Source organism: Papio anubis, chromosome 17 (assembly GCF_008728515.1).
Source record: "Papio anubis isolate 15944 chromosome 17, Panubis1.0, whole genome shotgun sequence".
NCBI classification, from domain to species: Eukaryota; Metazoa; Chordata; class Mammalia; order Primates; family Cercopithecidae; genus Papio; species Papio anubis.
This window is the reverse complement of record NC_044992.1, coordinates 47,002,103-47,020,023: the sequence shown is the minus strand read 5'-3', so window position 1 is coordinate 47,020,023 and position 17,921 is coordinate 47,002,103. Positions and strand designations below refer to the sequence as shown.

The following is a 17,921-nucleotide window of genomic DNA, read 5'->3' as shown; positions in this document are numbered from 1 at the left end:
TTCCTGGAAGGCTGAGGGAGGGGGCAGGGGTGTGGGCACAGCTCCGGCTGAGGTGCTGGTGGGGTATCAGTGCCGCTCTGACGGTGGCGGGAGGGGCGCTGGGACTGCTGGGCTTTCTGCTGGCTTCAGCAGGGAAATCCCCCAAGGGGGCTGTGAGGGAACTGGCGGCCACGGCAGCAGTAGTCAGAGAGCAAAATTCTCTGTGCTTTTGCCTGGCTGTTCTCCAACTGGTCTTGCGCCTTGGCCCCACAGGCTGGGGTGACCTATGCCATGGCCAGGGAGGGGGGCAGTCCAGCAATGGTTTACACATGGAACCAGGGTCCCAAGCGGTGCCCAGTCCTTCCCAGTAAATCCCCAGCCCTTCTCCAGTTTCTCACTTCTCTCCCCAAGGCCTTTCCCCAGTCACCTCTCCCCTGGGAGCGCTGTGTTTCCTTCTGGCCTTTCAGTGGAGGGGACTTTTCATGCTTCCTGCTCCCACCATAAGCCTGAGTGGCAGGGGAAGAGGTTCTGGGGACTTTCTGAGGCCACTATGGCTAGGAGAGAGGAGTCCTATAGCAAGGAATCCTTATCTCACGAGGGCACTGACCTTCCAGTGTGTTCTGCGCAGTATGAGCTGCTATTCTCAGGAGAGGCACAAAGTCCCAGATAGAAGGGAGGGGCTGCCCCCAGCAGCCTGGGGTCTCTGGCCCTGGTCTGCCATCACAGCACCCTTGGAGTGAGTGTCAGGGATGTGGGATATTTGCTCAAGTCCAGCCACCGGCCCTCTCCCAGTAGAGCCCACACATTATTGGAAAGAGAAATACAGCCACTGCTCTCATTCCTGGGAGTAGGGGTGCCCTGGTTGCTTTCACCAGCCTGCAAGAGTACAGTCAGGGTGAGGTGCTGGGGAACATCAACAACGATCTGGATTCGAATCCCAGCTTTGCCACTTGTTAGCCATGTTGCTGTGTCAACTTCTCTGAGCTTCAGTTTCTTCCACTGTTGTGTAAGGATAATGCCTCCTAGGGCTGTTGTGAGCATTAGTACTGTGCCTGGCATATAGTAAATAATATATGGTAGCCATATTATTATTATTATAATTGTTACTATCACCACTGTCATCTCTATTTATTTATTTATTTTTTTGAGACTGAGTCTTGCTCTGTCACCTAGACTGGAGTGCAGTGGCACCATCTTAGCTCACTGCAACCTCCGCTTCCCAGGTTCAAGTGATTCTCCTGCCTCAGCCTCCTGAGTAGCTGGGATTACAGGTGTGTGCCACAACAACTGGCTAATTTTTTTTTTTTTTTTGGTAGAGACGGGGTTTCGCCATGTTGGCCAGGCTGGTCTTGAACTCCTGGCCTCAAGTGATCTGCCTGCCTCAGCCTCCCAAAGTGTTGGGATTACAGGTGTGAGCCACCATGCCTGGCCTCTGTCATCCCTTCAAATGTTCTTTCAGAACTGAGGCATGCAGAGGCCAGAAGACAGGCTGGGCTCACCAGGGTGGTTATCTCTGAGAGAGGACACGGGTGAGGCCAGAGGCCTCTCCCTGGAGAAGGAGGTAGGTGGAGAAGCTGGGTGGCATCCAGATAAGGAAGAGCAGCATCTCCTTGAGAGTGTACACAGGAGCACGGATGGGGAGGGAGGCTGAGTGCTCCTCACAGGCCCACCCTGTTCCCTCCAGGTGTTAGCTGCTATTGTCCCGGGTCTTCAGTGTTGACCATCGCATGGCATTTGGGCAGCTGGTTCTGCTGGGTTACAGTCCTCATGTCCCTGGCACAGACATAGCCATTGCCTGCTGGTGCTTGATACCTACTCATGTTCCATTTCTCTATTCCAAACACACTGAATTGCATGGCCCAGGGCGCCGTGGTGTGCACCATTGTCTGGCCCAAACTCACCCAGAATACATATCAGGATCTCCTATGCACTGCTTGGGTCCAAGAAGAAGAGGTTCTGACCTTATCTGCCTCCAGCTTAGTTATAACATGGCTTATCTAAAGGCTTGGGAGGTGGGGCACCCAGCCATACCCACCCGTCCAGGAAGTTCCACACCTGGACAACTTCCAGTTTCATTATTTTAGCTTCCTGAGATTCGGAGGCCAGGAACGGTGCAGAGATCTGCAGTGGGGATTCTCACAACTTCCATTTCTGGTGAACAGCTGAGGTCAGAGAGGAGGTGGGTACCACTTGAGATGGGCCTGTAGTTCCCGGGTACTGTCTTTCCAGACACCTGGAATTCCCAGGGTGGTGGTGAATTGAGAGTCAACCACCATGATGGGGGCAGAGACAGAGAAGGAAGCAGTGAGTGGATAAGTGCCTGGAACAGGCAGAACATGGATGCTGGAGGGGATATGATTGCTGTTAGAAGCCTCATTGATGCTGAAAGATCCCACTGCTTCCATCTGGTGGAGGAGAAGAGAACTGTCTTTGGATGCCGGCACTACACGATGGCCTCACCCTGATGGACATTCTGGACACAGATGGGGCAGAAGGGATGTAGGGGAAGGTGACCAAAGGTAGGATGGGGAAGTGGATCCCAGGAAGCTTTTGCTTCTTCTGAGGCCAACTTACCACCACCTCATTGGGAAATTGTTGGTAGGGAGGCACCCATCCAACTGCCTTGCAGAATACAGCAAGGCAGGGAGCCCAAGAATCAGAGCCAAGGGAAGAAACGACCAGTTGAGGTTAGTAATGTGAAGTCTGGCAATCGTGCCCCTCATCCGTCTCTGGTTCCTCTGTTCGTCAACGTTGGCGCTAATCTGGCTGGGGCATGGTGGGCCTGCCTTTCCATCCCTCAGGCCCCTTGGAACAAGGGGGCAACTCTGCAGAGGGAGATGTAGAAAATGGGTCTCACTTTCCCTGTTTGGGACAGTAGCTGCTACTTTTTTCCTCCAGATGGGTTTCATGAGGGGCAGAGGAGAATCTGGGATCTGTGATGTTTAGCCCTCTTTACTGAGTCATGGCTGTCTCACCTTCTAGAAGTAAGGCAGGCAAATCATTCCAGGTAGTGGTTGTCCTGAAACCTTTGGTTCTTCCCTGACCTCATGTCATGTGTGTCTGTGTGAAGAAAGTCCACCAAACAGGCTTTGTGTGAGCAACCAGGCTGTTTATTTCGCCTGGGTGCAGGTGCTCTGAGTCCGAAAAAGGAGTCAGCAAAGGGTGGTGGGATTATCATCAGTTCTTACTGGCTTGGGATAGGCTTACAAAGTACATTCTCAAGGGCAGGAGAATATTACAAAGTACCTTCTTAAGGGCAGGAGAATATTACAAAGTACCTTCTTAAGGGCAGGAGAATATTACAAAGTACCTTCTTAAGGGCAGGGGAGACTATATCATATCAGGGTGGGGCAGGAACAAATCACAATGGTGGAGTGTCATCAGTTAAGGCTATTTTCACTTCTTTTGTGGATCTTCAGTTGTGATACCCTACCTTGTTTTAACCTGAATTGACTCTCCCTTAGCTGAGAGAGCCAGACAAACTCCATTTTGGCTCTTTCACTTGCTGCCCCTTACCCACCCCCCTTCCTCAAGGACTTAACTTGTGCAAGCTGACTCCCAGCACATCCAAGAATGCAATTAACTGATAAGATACTGTGGCAAGCTATATCCGCAGTTCCCAGGAATTCATCTGGTTGATAGTACCCTAAGCCCCCACATTTGTGTCTGGTTGATGGTACCCAAAGCCCTCATGTCTATCACCTTGTGATAGATTTAAAGCCCCTGCACCTGGAACTGTTTGTTTTCCTGTAACCATTTGTCTTTTTAAACTTTTTTTGCCTGTTTTACTTCTGTAAGATTGCTTCAGTGAGGCTCCCCCTCCCCTTTCTACACCAAAGGATAAAAGAAAATCTAGCCCCTTCTTCGGGGCTGAGAAAATTTTGAGTGCTAGCCGTCTCTCGGTCGCCGGCAATAAAGGACTCCTGAATGAGTCTCGTAGCGTGGCATTTCTCTACAACTCTCTTGGCTACAACACAGTTGCTTCAGGCCGTCTGGATGTATATGTGCAGGTCACAGGGAATATGATGGCTTAGCTTGGGCTCAGAGGCCTGACACCTCAGGCTGCCAAATGTGGAAGATTTAAATACTTGAACCAATACCCTCCTTCCAAAAACTGAAATTGGCTTCTATTTCCGAGTCAGTCCAGGTGCAATGTTCAGCATATTTGAGGAAATCACAAGAATTGTAGTTAAGGAGATGGATGCTGGAGGGGATATGATTGCTGTTAGAAGCCTCATTGATGCTGATAGATCCCACTGCTTCCATCTGGTGGAGGAGAAGAGAACTGTCTTTGGATGCCGGCACTACACGATGGCCTCACCCTGATGGACATTCTGGACACAGATGGGGACAAGCGGTTAGATGAACTGGATTCTGGGCTCCAAGGTCAGTATAAAGTAGATGACAGGTGGCCAGCCAGGAGGCCTTGACCATTTGTATTCCATCTCTTTCTCAATTCACCATTGTTATCAACCAAATCAACCAATCAACGAAACTGTGGAATTTGTTTGTACACATCCACACACCTTAATTTAAGAAATGCACGGAAGAGCTGCATGGTGGGAGGAGAGTGGGAGAAGTGGAGATTTATTTCCATTGGAAACCATTCCTAAATGGTCTTTCTTTCCCATTTTTCCCTTGTAAAACAATCTGCTTTTAATTTAGCAGAGCTCTTCTCGTGTGTTTATCATTGAAGTGGATAAGTAAGTGAGGGCAGTTTGCTTACTGGTTAAGAAAGGATGCAGGCTTTAGGGCTGGAAGCACCTGGTTTCAAAGCCTGGCTCTGCCTCTTATCAGGTGGGTGACCTTTGGACAAGTTGTTGTATTGCTGTAAGTTTCAGTTTCCTCATGTGTCAACTCTAGAGGACTGTTGTAAGAATCAAATGAGGGCCGGGCACGGTGGCTCACTCCTGTAATCCCAGCACTTTGGGAGGCCGAGGTGGGCGGATCATGAGGTCAGAAGATCAAGACCATCCTGTCTAACACGGTGAAACCCCGTTTCTACTAAAAAATATATATAAAAAATTAGCCAGGCATGGTGGCACGTGCCTGTAGTCCCAGCTACTCAGGAGGCTGAGGCAGGAGAATCGCTTGAACTCAGAAGGCTCAGGTTGCAGTGAACCGAGATCGTGCCACTGCACTCCAGCCTGGGCGACAGAGCAAGACTCTGTCTCAAAAAAAAAAAAAAAAAAGAATCAAATTAGAACAAATTATGTGAATCATTTATCACAGTCTGCCACAAAAGGAGCACTTAATAAAAGTTAGCTCCCATCATCTGGTGGTCATGGTGGTGATTCTTACTATCCTTTCATGTTCCCTGGCTGTCAAGACTGAAAGGGGAGTTGCTGATGAGCAGAAATCCCTAAGATATTGGGGGAATTTATGGAAGAGTCAATTATTCCATCCTCCTGCCTCTGATCTCAGTTATTCCTGGGGTACTTGGGTTTCAGAAGCCCCTGGGTTTAAGTTTCAAACTGTCACTTGGAGCCCACGCTGGAATATGGTGAGGAGTTCATTATATTTCGCAGTGTGAAAAAATATTTCATAATATGAAAAATGGCAAGGAGTTCATAGCTCAGACCTCTCTGATACAGTCTGTTTCTTTTTATGAGGTCTCATGCCAAAAGATGGAAAAGAGCTCTAACAGCCCTGAGCAGTTTTAGAGTATTACAATGTGCCAGGAAGTGCTTTAAGTGACCGAGAGCGGTACCCAGATTACTTGGAGGTGGTGGGCCTTTCCACAAGTGGAGTTTCGTTAAGCAAGCAAGGGACTTTTGGAGAAATTTCAGATTCGCATTTTTCAAAGACTGAGTCAATGCTCTGAAAAGTAAACTGCCAAGAGCCAATTTGCTAAAAGCCAGCTCTCAAAAAAAAAAAAAAAAATCAGTTTGCCAAATGATCAATTCACTGAAAATGGAAAAATACTCTAACCCAGAACTAGGATGTTTTGCCACAATAATTACTCCTCAGGGACAGGGCAAAGTGTAAGTCTGGAAAAAAAAAATTGACTAAGTCAGTCAACTTCCTTTAAGGAAAAGCTCATCTGTGTGCATACAAAATTCGGAGGCAGAGATGAAACCAAACTTAAAAAAGAAAATCCTTACAATAATGGGAATTGGTAATTTGAATTGATTTTTTAGCTTGGTCTGCTCCCTATTTAAATGGGTTATTTTGTAACTATGTAATGCTGATGGTGCAGTTAAAGTGTGCATAGGGCTGGGCACGTGGCTCACGCCTGTAATTCCAGCACTGTGGGAGACCGAGGCGGGTGGATCACTTGAGGTCAGGAGTTCAAGTCCAGCCTGGCCAACATGGCGAAACCCTGTCTCTGCTAAAAATACAAAAATTAGCTGGGCGCAATGGCACATGCCTGTAATCCCAGCACTTTGGGAGGTCAAGGTGGGCAGATCACTTGATGTCAGGAGTTTGAGACCAGCCTGGCCAACATGGCAAAACCCTGTCTTTACTAAAAATACAAAAATTAGCTGGGTGTGGTGTCGCATGCCTGTAATTCCAGCTACTCGGGAGGCTGAGGCAGGAGAATTGCTTGAACCTGGGAGGTGGAGGTTGCAGTGAGCCATGATTATGCCACTGCACTCCAGCCTGGCGACAAAGCAAGAGACTCCGTCTCAAAAAGAAAAAAAAGTGTGCATAGAATTTTTTGTTTGTTACTAAAGTCCATAGGATTTTTTGTTTGTTATTAAAGTCCATACTTTATTCATATTAACTTTTTTTTTTTTTTTTGAGATGGAGTGTCGCTCTGTTGCCTAGGCTGCAGTGCAGTGGCACAATCTCGGCTCACTGCAACCTCTGCCTCTAGGTTCAAGTGGTTCTTCTGCCTCAGCCTCCTGAGTAGCTGGGATTACAGGTGCACGCCACCACACCCGGCTAATTTTTTGTATTTTTAGTAGAGACAGCGTTTCGCCATGTGGCCAGGCTGGTCTTGAACTCCTGACCTCAGGTGATCCGCCCGCCTTGGCCTCCCAAAGTGCTGGGATTATAGGCATGAGCCACCGCACCCAGCCCATGTTATCTTAGTTTTGACCTAGTGTCCTTTTTCTATTGCAGAATCCCATCCAGGATCCCACATTACATTTAGTTGTCTTGTCTCCTTAGGCTCCTCTTGGCTGTGACAGTTTCTCAGACTTTGCCTGTTTGGGATAATCTTGGCAGTTTTGAGCAGTACTGGTCAGGGATAGTGTAGAATGTCCCTCTGTTGGAATTTGATGTTTTTTTCATGGTTAGACTGGGTTCTGGGTCTCAGGGAGGAAGACCACAGAGGTAAAGTACCATTCCTATTACATCACATCAGGGGTATATACTATCAACATGACCTATCACTGTTGATGTTGACCTTGATCACCTGGCTGAGGTAATGTTTGTCAGGTTTCTCTACCAGAAGTTACTCTTTTTCCTCTTCTTCATATAGTACTCTTTGTGCACATCGTTTTTCTTTTTCTTCTTCTCTCTGATATTTTTCTTTTCTTTTACACTGCTCAAGACGCAAATGGTCCCTAAGACATTTGTGTCTCGTGTACACACAAATAGTGATTTCAGGCACTGTTTCCAATTCTGTCACCAGTTCCAAAATGGATTGATTTGTCTTTGGAAATCCAGTCCTGCCTCCAAAACCTAGCAATGGGAGCTCTTCCTCCCCTGTAAGTTCCCATCTGGGAGGTTGGAGACAAAGGCACGCAGCCCCTTCAGCATGCCCACATATCATCCACGAACCCTGGGGCGGCAACTGACTCAGAACCAAGGCCCTTATTAGTGCCTGATCAATCAGGGCAGAGTCCATGCATGTGGGTGACTTTCCAGGGTTGCCTCACTTTATACTTGTGTGGTTCATACAAACAACAGCAACATAACTGCTTTTTTTTTTTTTTTTTTTTTTTTGAGATGGAGTCTGGCTGTCGCCCAGGCTGGAGTGCAGTGACTTGATCTTGGCTCACCGCAACCTTCGCCTCCGCCTCCCAGGTTCAAGCGATTCTCCTGCCTCGGCCTCCCAAGTAGCTAGAATTACAGGCACGTGCCACCACCCCTGACTAATTTGGTAGAGTTGGAGTGTCACCATGTTGGCCAGGTTGGTCTTGAACTCTTGACCTCAAAGTGCTAGGATTACAGGCATGAGCCACCGCGCCTGGCCCTAATTTTTGTATTTTTTAGTAGAGACGGGGTTTCACCATATCAGCCAGGTTAGTCTCAAACTCCTGACCTCAAGTGATCTGCCTGCCACAGCCTCTCAAAGTTCTGGGTTTACAGGCGTGAGCCACTGCGCCTGGCCTTAATTTCCCTAAATATAGGAAATAAACATTAGTAATATTCTCCTACTGTAGATGAAGAAACAAAGAGGTTAAGCGACTTACCCAAGGTCGTGTGGTAAGAAGGTGGAGGAGTGGGCTCCATTCTGGGATCCTGTGACCCCAGGTAACTGAGCTTCTGGTGAGAACAGCATTTCCTGGACAGCCGCAGCTGGAGCGCTCCCTCAGAAGGGAGGGGGATGGTGGCATGGAGCCCAGGATGGGGCTGCCCCAAGGAGGGTTTTTTGGAGAGAGATCTTTTGGGGGTCCGCTCCAGAGTGACCTTTACCATTCTCTTTCCAGGTCAAAAGGCTGAGTTTCAAATTCTGGATAATGTAGACTCAAAGGGAAAGTTGATAGTGAAATTGCCCAAAAAAATAACAATTTCAGGCAGCTTCTAGGGCTCCCACGATCAGAAAATCGAGATATCTGAGAACTGGATATCCCAGCAGTATCTGGATACCCTTGAGAACAGGTGAGGTTGGAGTTGGGCAGCAGGGAAGGAGGGGAAGAAGCCCATCTCGGGCACCAAGGGATTCAAGGGTGGCGGACCTGCTCTTTTACTTATTTATTTATTTTTATTTTTATTTTCCCTGCTTTTCATTAGCTTTGTAGGGGACTGGCTCTCTAGGGCAGCCTCTCACTCTCTACTTCCAGGATTACTCCAGCCTGCCCTTTACACAAGCATGCCTTCCTCTTCTCTGCCTCCAGAAAACCTTCTCATTTACTCAGGAGCAGCCTCCAGGAAGCCTTCTGATGCCCCCAGTTCACTCACATCCCTGCTGTTCCCCAGGATGGTTAATTCCTCTGACTTGGACAAACCTGGTGTTTTTTTTTTTTTTTTTTTTTGAGACGGAGTCTCGCTCTGTCGACCAGGCTAGAGTACAATGGCGCGATCTTGGCTCACTGCAACCTCCGCCTCCAAACCTGGTGGTTTAAGAGGCACTCTCCTTTGCTCTCCTCTGCTCTCCTGCACTGAGCTGCCCACATCAGTATTTTGTGCTTGTTTGCCTCTGCCTTGTGGGCAAGCCAGTGGCTTCCATGTTCGTCTTTCCCACTGGACTGGAAGCAACTTGTGACAAGGGACTGACTTTACTAACCTTTCTGTATTGACTCCAAGCACATAGTAGGTACTGAGTGAAAGAGAGCTGAAGTGAAGTACAATGAAAGCAAAGCACCCCTTGGAGGACATTTCCTGCATGGAGTGCAGCCACCCCACCCCAGCAGGGTGGCACCAATCAAATGCCACAGAGGTGCTGGTAGCTGGTGGGCAGGTGCTTCCAATTCAAGAGGACATTAGTAGCCATGCCCTCAACAATAGTTCTGTGGTTGTTTTCCTCAGCTGGGATTGTTGGAGATTGAGGAGTAGCTCAGGGGAAGGTGCCCCGCAGTTTTCCTGGCCTTGCTCTCCTTGAATGGAGTGGGAGCAGGTGCCTTTTTCCTTTTCCTTTCCTTTCCTTTTTTTTTTTTTTTGAGATGGAGTTTCACTTTTGTTGCCCAGGCTGGAGTGCAATGGCCCATTTTTGGCTCACTGCAACCTTTGCCTCCTGGATTCAAGAGATTCTTCTGCCTCAACCTCCCGAGGAGCTGGGACTACAGGTGTCCGCCACCATGCCTGGCTAATTTTTGTATTTTTAGTAGGGACAGGGTTTCATTCACCATGTTGGCCAGGCTGGTCTCGAGCTCCTGACCTCAGGTGATCCACCTGCCTTGGCCTCCCAAAGTGCTGGGATTACAGGTGTGAGCCACTCCGCCCAGGCCCCCTCTTTTTTTATTAATAAATTAAAAACAAAGGCTTACAATAAAACTTTACTGGTCCTTTGAATTACCCCTCCCTACCACAGTAGGGAGGGCCCTCGGAATTTTTCTGAGAGAGCTCAGTGTTTTCTTTTCTTTTCTTTTTTTTTTTTTTTTGAGACGGAGTCTCACTGTGTCGCCCAGGCTGGAGTGCAGTGGCCGGATCTCAGCTCACTGCAAGCTCCGCCTCCCGGGTTTACGCCATTTTCCTGCCTCAGCCTCCCGAGTAGCTGGGACTACAGGCGCCCACCACCTCACCCGGCTAGTTTTTTGTATTTTTTTAGTAGAGACGGGGTTTCACCGTGTTAGCCAGGATGCTCTCGATCTCCTGACCTCGTGATCCGCCCGTCTCGGCCTCCCAAAGTGCTGGGATTACAGGCTTGAGCCACTGCGCCCGGCCTCAGTGTTTTCTACTATAGAATGCTTGTTTGTCAGGTGAGGGTATTGGTATCTATATGTGGGGTCGGGGCACTGGATAGGTAGGGGAAGGTCATTGGAGGCAGGGACCCATGTCTTCCTTGAGGGCCTTTTGATTGCAAATAGAAACTCCATCAGACATTTTAGGTCATAACATGAGTTTCCTCCAGCGGGAATGGAATCAGATGCTTCATGAGCCTAAGGGCAGGTGGTGCAGCTGGCTCCAGGGACTGGTGCAAGGAACTGGAGTCCCTCGTCAGAGAAGAGGGTGTCTTGGGCTTCACAGATGCCTATCTCAGTGTCATGGGAAGGGCACTCCCTTTGGATTTACACTGACCAGGGTTTGAATCCCAGCTCTACACTTACTACCTGTGTGGCCTTGGACCATTCACAACCTGTCACTAAGCCTCAGTATCTTTACGTGGAAAGTGGATGTGATTCTGCCTACCGTCACAGGATTGTGAAGGTTAAGTGGAAAAGTGTGTCTCACAGCTGGCACATTGTAATCCTCCATAAATGCTAGTGAATTCTTGCCCCACTTTGTTTGTATTTATTTATTTACTTATTTATTTTGAGATGGAGTCTTTCTTTGTTGCCCAGCCTGCAGTGCAATGGTGCAGCCTTGGCTCGTTGCAACCTCTGCCTCCCGGGTTCAAGTGATTCTCCTGTCTCAGCCTCCTGAGTAGCTGGGATTACAGATGTGTGCCTGGTGATCCACTCACCTCAGCCTCCCAAAATGCTGGGATTACAGGCGAGAGCCACCATACCCGGCCTCTCGCCCTACTTTGTACCCCACCCCTACCTCCACCCCAAGGTGGGTAAAGTGAACTGCGATGGGGTGCTGTGTTCCTTGGTTTTCCAGTCTCAGAAGCGATTAATCTTAAATGGGAGCTGGCTCACGGAGAGGGAGAAGAGTCAGTGGGTGGTAAGACCCTGAGATCCTCAACTCTGATCTCTCTCTACTGTGTCCAGGAAGCTGAAGAGGGAACTACCCTTTTCATTCCGATCAATTAATAGGAGAGAAAACCTGTGTCTGGTGACAGAAACTCTGGAGATGGTAAAGAAAGAAACCCTGAAAAGCGACCGGCAATATAAATTTGGAAACGAGATTTTTCAGAGTCATCTCAGCTATGAACACAAGGTTAGGATCCTGGGAGGCAGGAACTGTGAAGGTCAGCGTTGGCCCACGCACCGCAGGTCAAGGCAATGCCAGCCCTAGACTCTTCCTTCACTCCTCTCCTAGCAGCCCTGCTGCTCTTGGCCACATTGCCCCAAGAAAGGGTGGGTGGCATTGCCCAGTCCCTCCCTTGTTACTCTCTAGCGATGCCCTCTTTTCATTTTCATTTTCTTTCTTTTTTTTTTTTTTTTTTTTTTAAATAGACATGAGGTCTTGCTATGTTGTCCAGGCTGTCTCAAACTCCTGGGCTCAAGCAATCCACCCACCTCGGCCTCCCAAAGTGCTGGGATTACAGGTGTGAGCCCTGCGCCCAGCCTTCATTTTCGTTGTACATTTCCCATGGTTCATCATTACACAAGTGTATTTTTGCTTGTTTGTCTGTCTCCTTTCTAGGAGGCAGGAGGACAGGAGCCATGGTGCCTAGAACAAAGCAACTCCTCAGTAAACATTTGTTGAATGAACAGTGGCAACAGGATGAGTTTTGGCATCAGACGTGGGTTCAAATTTCAGCTCTGCCACTGTTTTTAGCTGTGAGACGGACTCACCTGCTGACCCCTCAGAGCCTCAGTTTTCTCGTCTATAAAATGGGGATACAAATGACTGCCTCACAGGGTTGTTTGGGAAATCAGGCAAGATAATGCACCTGGGGATCTGTCAATGTGAGCTCCTTTTTCCTAGGGCCAAAGGGAAGTGACCATCCTCCCAAATCGGGTCCTGAGCTATCGAGTAAAGCAGCTTGTCTTCCCCAACAAAGGAGACGATGAATAAGCAAAGGCTGATGGGGAACAGGATGGGGAGACCTAAACACACCAGTGAGGTGGGGGGTGGGATTCAACCAGACTCTGTCAGCCTAGGGTGGGTGGCTGGTGAGCTTGGAGGTTGTGGAGGGGTCCAGGGAAAAGGGTGGATTCAGCACTAGGAAGGACTGAGGCTCCATGCTGTGGCCTGGGGACCTGGACCCGCTGACTCAGGGTTTGCCTGAACATGACATAAGAGTCGTTAACTCCTCTCCCAGTCTCTAAAGAGAATAATTGTCTTTTTTGGCTGGGTGTGGTGGCTCACGCCTGTAATCCCAGCACTTTGGGAGGCCAAGGTGGGCGGATCACCTGAGGTCAGGAGTTTGAGACCAACCTGGCCAAAGTGGTGAAACCCTGTCTCTATGAAATATATAAATATTAGCCAGGTGTGGTGGCGTGTGCCTGTAATCCCAGCTACTTGGGAGGCTGAGGCAGGAGAATTGCTTGAACCTGGGAGGCAGAGGTTGCAGTGAGCCGTGATCTCACCATTGCACTTCAGCCTAGGCAACAAGAGCAAAACTCTATCTCAAAAAAAAAAAAAAAAAAAAAAAACAGTTGTCTTTTTTTTTTTTTTTTTTTATTGGAGGCTGGTGTGGGGATTGAGAGGGACTGGAGAAAGGGAACTTACAGAGTGAGAACTGGTCTCTCCAATAACTTGTTTTTTCCCTCCCTTTTTGGTGCTTGTTTCGATATTTGTTTGAGGGACAAAACAAAATCCTTTCCAGAAGGTGAGTGAGCTGCTGGGCTTCCTGTTCGTCATTTCAGAATGGGCAAGAACACTATTTTTAAAAATGAAATTATGAAGTGGTTAGGTCCAAGGATGTGGTAGGATGCACCCACAGGTGGGAACCATGGCAAACGCAGGAGAAAAATTAGCCTGTTGGAGAAGAGTCTGGATTGTACGTTGGACTAGGGTTTCCAGGCTGCTCCTAGGACAACTTTGTGCTGGCAGTCAGCTGGATCCTGAGCTTACAGCCCTCCCTGAAGGCTTTTTGGCCTAGGAAGCACAATTAAATGACTTGGCCAGTTCCAGCATGACAGCACTGGCTGTGAAAAGGGTCCTGGACTGGAGTCAGGCAGTCTCAGGGTCTAGTCCCACCCTGCCACTCACTAGCTCTACAGCCTCTCAAGTCACAGTTTTCCTGACTTTATTTTAGTTTAATTTAATTTTTTGAGACAGAGTCTTGCTCTGTCACCCAGGCTAGAGTGCAGTGGTGTGATCTCGGCTCACTGCAACCTCTACCTCCTGGGTTCAAGCAATTCTCCTGCCTCAGCCTCCCAAGTAGCTGGGATTACAGGTGCCCACCACCATGCCCAGCTAAGTTTTTTTTTAAATTTTATTTTTATTTTTAATAAAGACAGTGTTTCACTATATGTTGGCCAGGCTGATCTCAAACTCCTGACCTCAAGTGATCCACCCACTGCGGCCTCCCAAAGTGCTGGGATTACATGCGTGAGCCACCGTGCCTGCCCTTTCCTGACTTTGAAATAAAGGAGTAAGACTAGAAGGTCCCTGTGATTCTGAATTGTGTGGCTTCCTCTGGAATTTCTAGGTTTTCCCCTTGATGCCAGCAGGGTTGTACTGCCTAAGAGAGGTTGGAAAGGGATAGAAAAGTCTGACCCAAATTTGCAGAGCGACTGAGTGTATGCTGCCCCCTTTCTGGGCCTTAGCTTCTTCCTCAGTCATCTAGGCACGGTCCTATGACTGCCTGTTTTTGAGGATATGGGAGGGGTCTGCAAATACAGTGCTTTCCCATTGACACACACTGATGAGGATGCAGGCTCCCTGGTACCACCCGTCACCCGTGAGGGCTCAGATTGCAAGCGTGAAAACTTCCATCACTGGGAAGAGAAGTCTGCAGGGGACTGGAGGTGATCTAAAGATTCTGAAATAACTCTTCCTCTCTCTGCAGAGAAGGATGGTGCTTCATCCTGTTTAGGTAAGGGTGATAGCCAAGTGTGTTCAGGGTGGCTGCACCAACCCACCCTGAGTGGCTCAAGACTGCTGCTCAGGTGGGGTCAGCTGAGTAGGTATGAAGGAGGGGCACTGCCTAGCAGGTTTCAACTTTAGTCTGGAGGCTGAGTCTGTCTCCTCTAAACGCAGTGGTTCTCATTGGTTATACCCTGAAATCACACGGGGGAACTTTAAAACTAGTGGCGACTGAGTCCCATCTCCAGAAACTCTGACTTAATTGTGGGGGTATGGCCTGGACCTCAGGATTCGGAGTAACTCCTCAGGTGATTCTCATGCAGTCAAGGTTGAGAACCACTGCTTTAACTTTCTCCAAATCCTAATTACTTCCAGTGTGGCCTGAGGACTGCACTTTGAATGGCAAGGACCAAATAACGAAGTTTTTGTTTTTTCCGGGAGGTGGAGAAGAATTTGGGATTGGGACTAGACTGGGGGTGAGCTGGGGAGATGGAAGATGGAAGTGGGGTCAGTGGGAGGCAATGATGGTAGGTATCTCGGAAGAAGGATGCTTAATTTTAACACGGAAAGATTGGAAGAAGGGAAGATACAAAGAGGTGGTCTCCAGAAGACAGGCAGACAAATAACAGAGCCTCAGAAGTAAAGCCTTTTGGGCTGGGTGGCCCAGGTTCTCAACTGCTGCCTCTACAGGAAAGTCTTTGGGTTCGGAGGATTCCAGAAACATGAAGGAGAAGTTGGAGAACATGGAAAGTGTCCTCCAGGAACTGATGGAGGACAAGAGGAAAGATGTGCTAAACTTCCTCACTAAGTGCCTCGGCAGGGAGGAGCTTTGGCAGGATCTAGAGCAAAAAGTAAGAGCCCCTAAGAAAGCACTGGGGCAGAGAGAGAGAGGAGCCAGAGGGGAGGGCAGTTGGCACAGTGAGGATGGTCTGCTCTGGTGAGACTGGTGCTCATCTCCCACAACTCCTGGCCCTAGATATCTGAGGTCCTGATTTTCGGGGAGCTGCAGATGGAGGACCCAGTCAATCCTCTCCTAAGCAGCCTTTTTAATGCTGCTGGGATCTTGGTAGGAGCGCGCACAGAGGCCATTCTGGACTTCCTGGATGCCTTGCTAGGTGAGGAAGGGTCTCGCTGTAGGCTGGGGTGGAGGAAGTGTGAGCAGAGAGGCCTGTGGGAAGTCACATCTTGGGAGGAGGGGCTGCACGTTGCTCTTCACAGTTCACAGGGGGGTACCCCTTCATGTCCCTCAGGCCAGGCATTGAGAGGCTGGTTCCTCGTCTATGACCTCCTGCAGGTCGAGAGGGAAGCAGGAGTCGCAGCAGAGGCCCGTTTGGAGCAACTCTCATCTAGCACTCCCAGGGGCTCTCTGGAACCTTTTGATGATGCATGTTCTGGGTGTGATCAGCCACTGAGGCCCTGTCCCACCATGTATCTCTCCTTTTTGCCAACCACTCTCTTTCTTTACCCCCAGAGCTATCTGAGGAGCAGCATCTTGTGGCTGAGGCCCTGGAGAAGGGGACCCTTCCTCTGTTGAAGGACCAGGTGAGACAGCCTGGGCTGAGGGCCAGGGTCATAGTGGAAGGGAATGCCCATATGCTCAAGGGACCCAGAAGTCCCAGGGTACAGCCCCTTCTTATTCCATGGTTTTCTGCCAGCTCACATCCATGCAGCTGGTTTGTAACAATTCCCTGGACACAGAGTTGCCAGGACAATTTGTAATGGGTTCTTTAGGCTCTGTTGTTTATCTATGGGCAAGAGAGGGGTGTAAATTGGTTAGTCTCAGGATAGCAGCTGGTGTGATCTTGAGTTCCAGTGCAGATTGACTAGCAGAGCCTGCCACTATGTTGAGAGAGTATGAAGCTCCCCGGGCTCTGCAGGAAAGAGTGCCATGATGGATTATTACGTCTGCCTGTCGGCTCAGCAGTAAGGAGTGTGGCCAAATATTTGCCATTTCTGGTATATCATTATTCCTAGCTTTTACAATCTGGTGGGTTTCCTTGCAGGTGAAACCTATCATGGAGCAGAACTGGGATGAGCTGGCCAGCAGTCCTCATGCCATGGACTGTGACGCTGAGGCACGAATTCCCTGTGCGCTGTATGTTGTTGTCTCGATCCTGCTGGAGCTGGCTGAGGGGCCTACCTCCGTCTCTTCCTAATCACAAAAACCCTTTCTCCCCACAAGCCTCTGGGTTCTCCCTTCACCGGTCTGTCCTCACCGCCATCGTCACTACCATCCTGTTACCAGTGGGACCTCTTTAAAACAAGCAGCCAACCATTCTTTGATGTATCCCATTCACTCCGTGTTAACGTCCAAAATCAGCCTGGATTTTATGCTTCTAATTAAAAGTGGCAGGTTGTGCATGTTAATTTTGTCTCTTGAAGCCTCACTAAATGACAGTAAAGCAATAGAAAAGCTTTGTATAAACCTACAAGGATGAAAAGAATGCAGCAGCAGATAAGAAACTTTAACACATCTTTGGAAGCTAGAAAGCAATGAAAGGAGTGCAGGCTGGGAGGTGTAGGACTGGGAGTAGACAGGAGATTGCTGTTTTTATCATCAGCCTTCTATTTATTTATTTATTTATTATTTTTGAGACAGAGTTTTGCTCTTGTTGCCCAGGCTGGAGTACAATGGCGTGATCTCGGCTCACTACAACCTCTGCCTCCTGGGTTCAAGCGATTCTTCTGCCTCAGTCTCCAGAATAGCTGGGATTACAGGTGCCCGCCACCATGCCCGGCTAATTTTTGTATTTTTAGTAGAGATGGTGTTTCACCCTTGTTGGCCAGGCTGGTCTCGAACTCCTGAGCTCCAGTGATCCGCCCCCATTGGCCTCCCAAAGTGGTGGGATTACAGCTGTGAGCCACCGCACTTGGCCAGCCTTTTAGTTCTATTTGATATTTTTAAAGAAACTGTAATTAAAAGTTAAAGAAATATATGCTTGTTATAAACCATTCAAACATTTCCCAAATATAAATGAGCAGGTGAAGTTACTCTGTGGCCTACCGTTTCTTTGTAGAGACCCAGAGAGGTAAGTGAAATATCAGAACATTAAAGTAATTTTGCCCCAGGTGAGGGGGATTGATAATTGGCAAATCCAGGCAAAGTAAGTTTGGGTTTGGCTAGCCTCCTGGACTGATGGCTCCAGAAGCCAAGGCCAAGGGCCTATCCACGTTTGGGAGTCTAGTAAAAGGAAACCTTCCCTACCGTATTAGACTAATCTCAAACGGCTACACTGTAAGGGTTAGGGTGAATTAGCAGTAAACTTACTGTTCTTACTGCACCCCCAGGGGACTGCGGGGAAGACTTTCTTGATACTGAGTGAGGAAAAGGTTAGCAAAAGGAAAGGAAAAAAAATTCTGTGAAAACCACAGCCCAGTCTTTTCTCAGAACTTAGCCTCTATTTGTATCCTCTGAGAATTCCGGATAATCTCAAATTGTGAACTTGGTTTTTGGGGGTCTTGGATTGAATGGACCCCCAGATGCCTGTCAGAACCAAACACAAATTATCTCTGGAGGAAGTAAT

General features: G+C 48.6%; 1 protein-coding gene across 1 annotated transcript; it reads left to right on the top strand.

Moving 5' to 3' along the window:
* The first annotated feature begins 1,321 nt into the window (after positions 1–1,321).
* GSDMB (gasdermin B) lies at positions 1,322–16,764 on the top strand. The gene is given in 10 exon segments (XM_009190516.4): positions 1,322–4,288; positions 4,291–4,365; positions 8,583–8,754; positions 11,466–11,634; positions 12,349–12,444; positions 14,383–14,407; positions 15,088–15,248; positions 15,374–15,512; positions 15,869–15,939; positions 16,401–16,764. Coding segments are annotated over 10 exon segments (1,218 nt in total). The 5' UTR covers positions 1,322–4,131; the 3' UTR covers positions 16,554–16,764.
* The last annotated feature ends 1,157 nt before the right edge of the window (positions 16,765–17,921 follow it).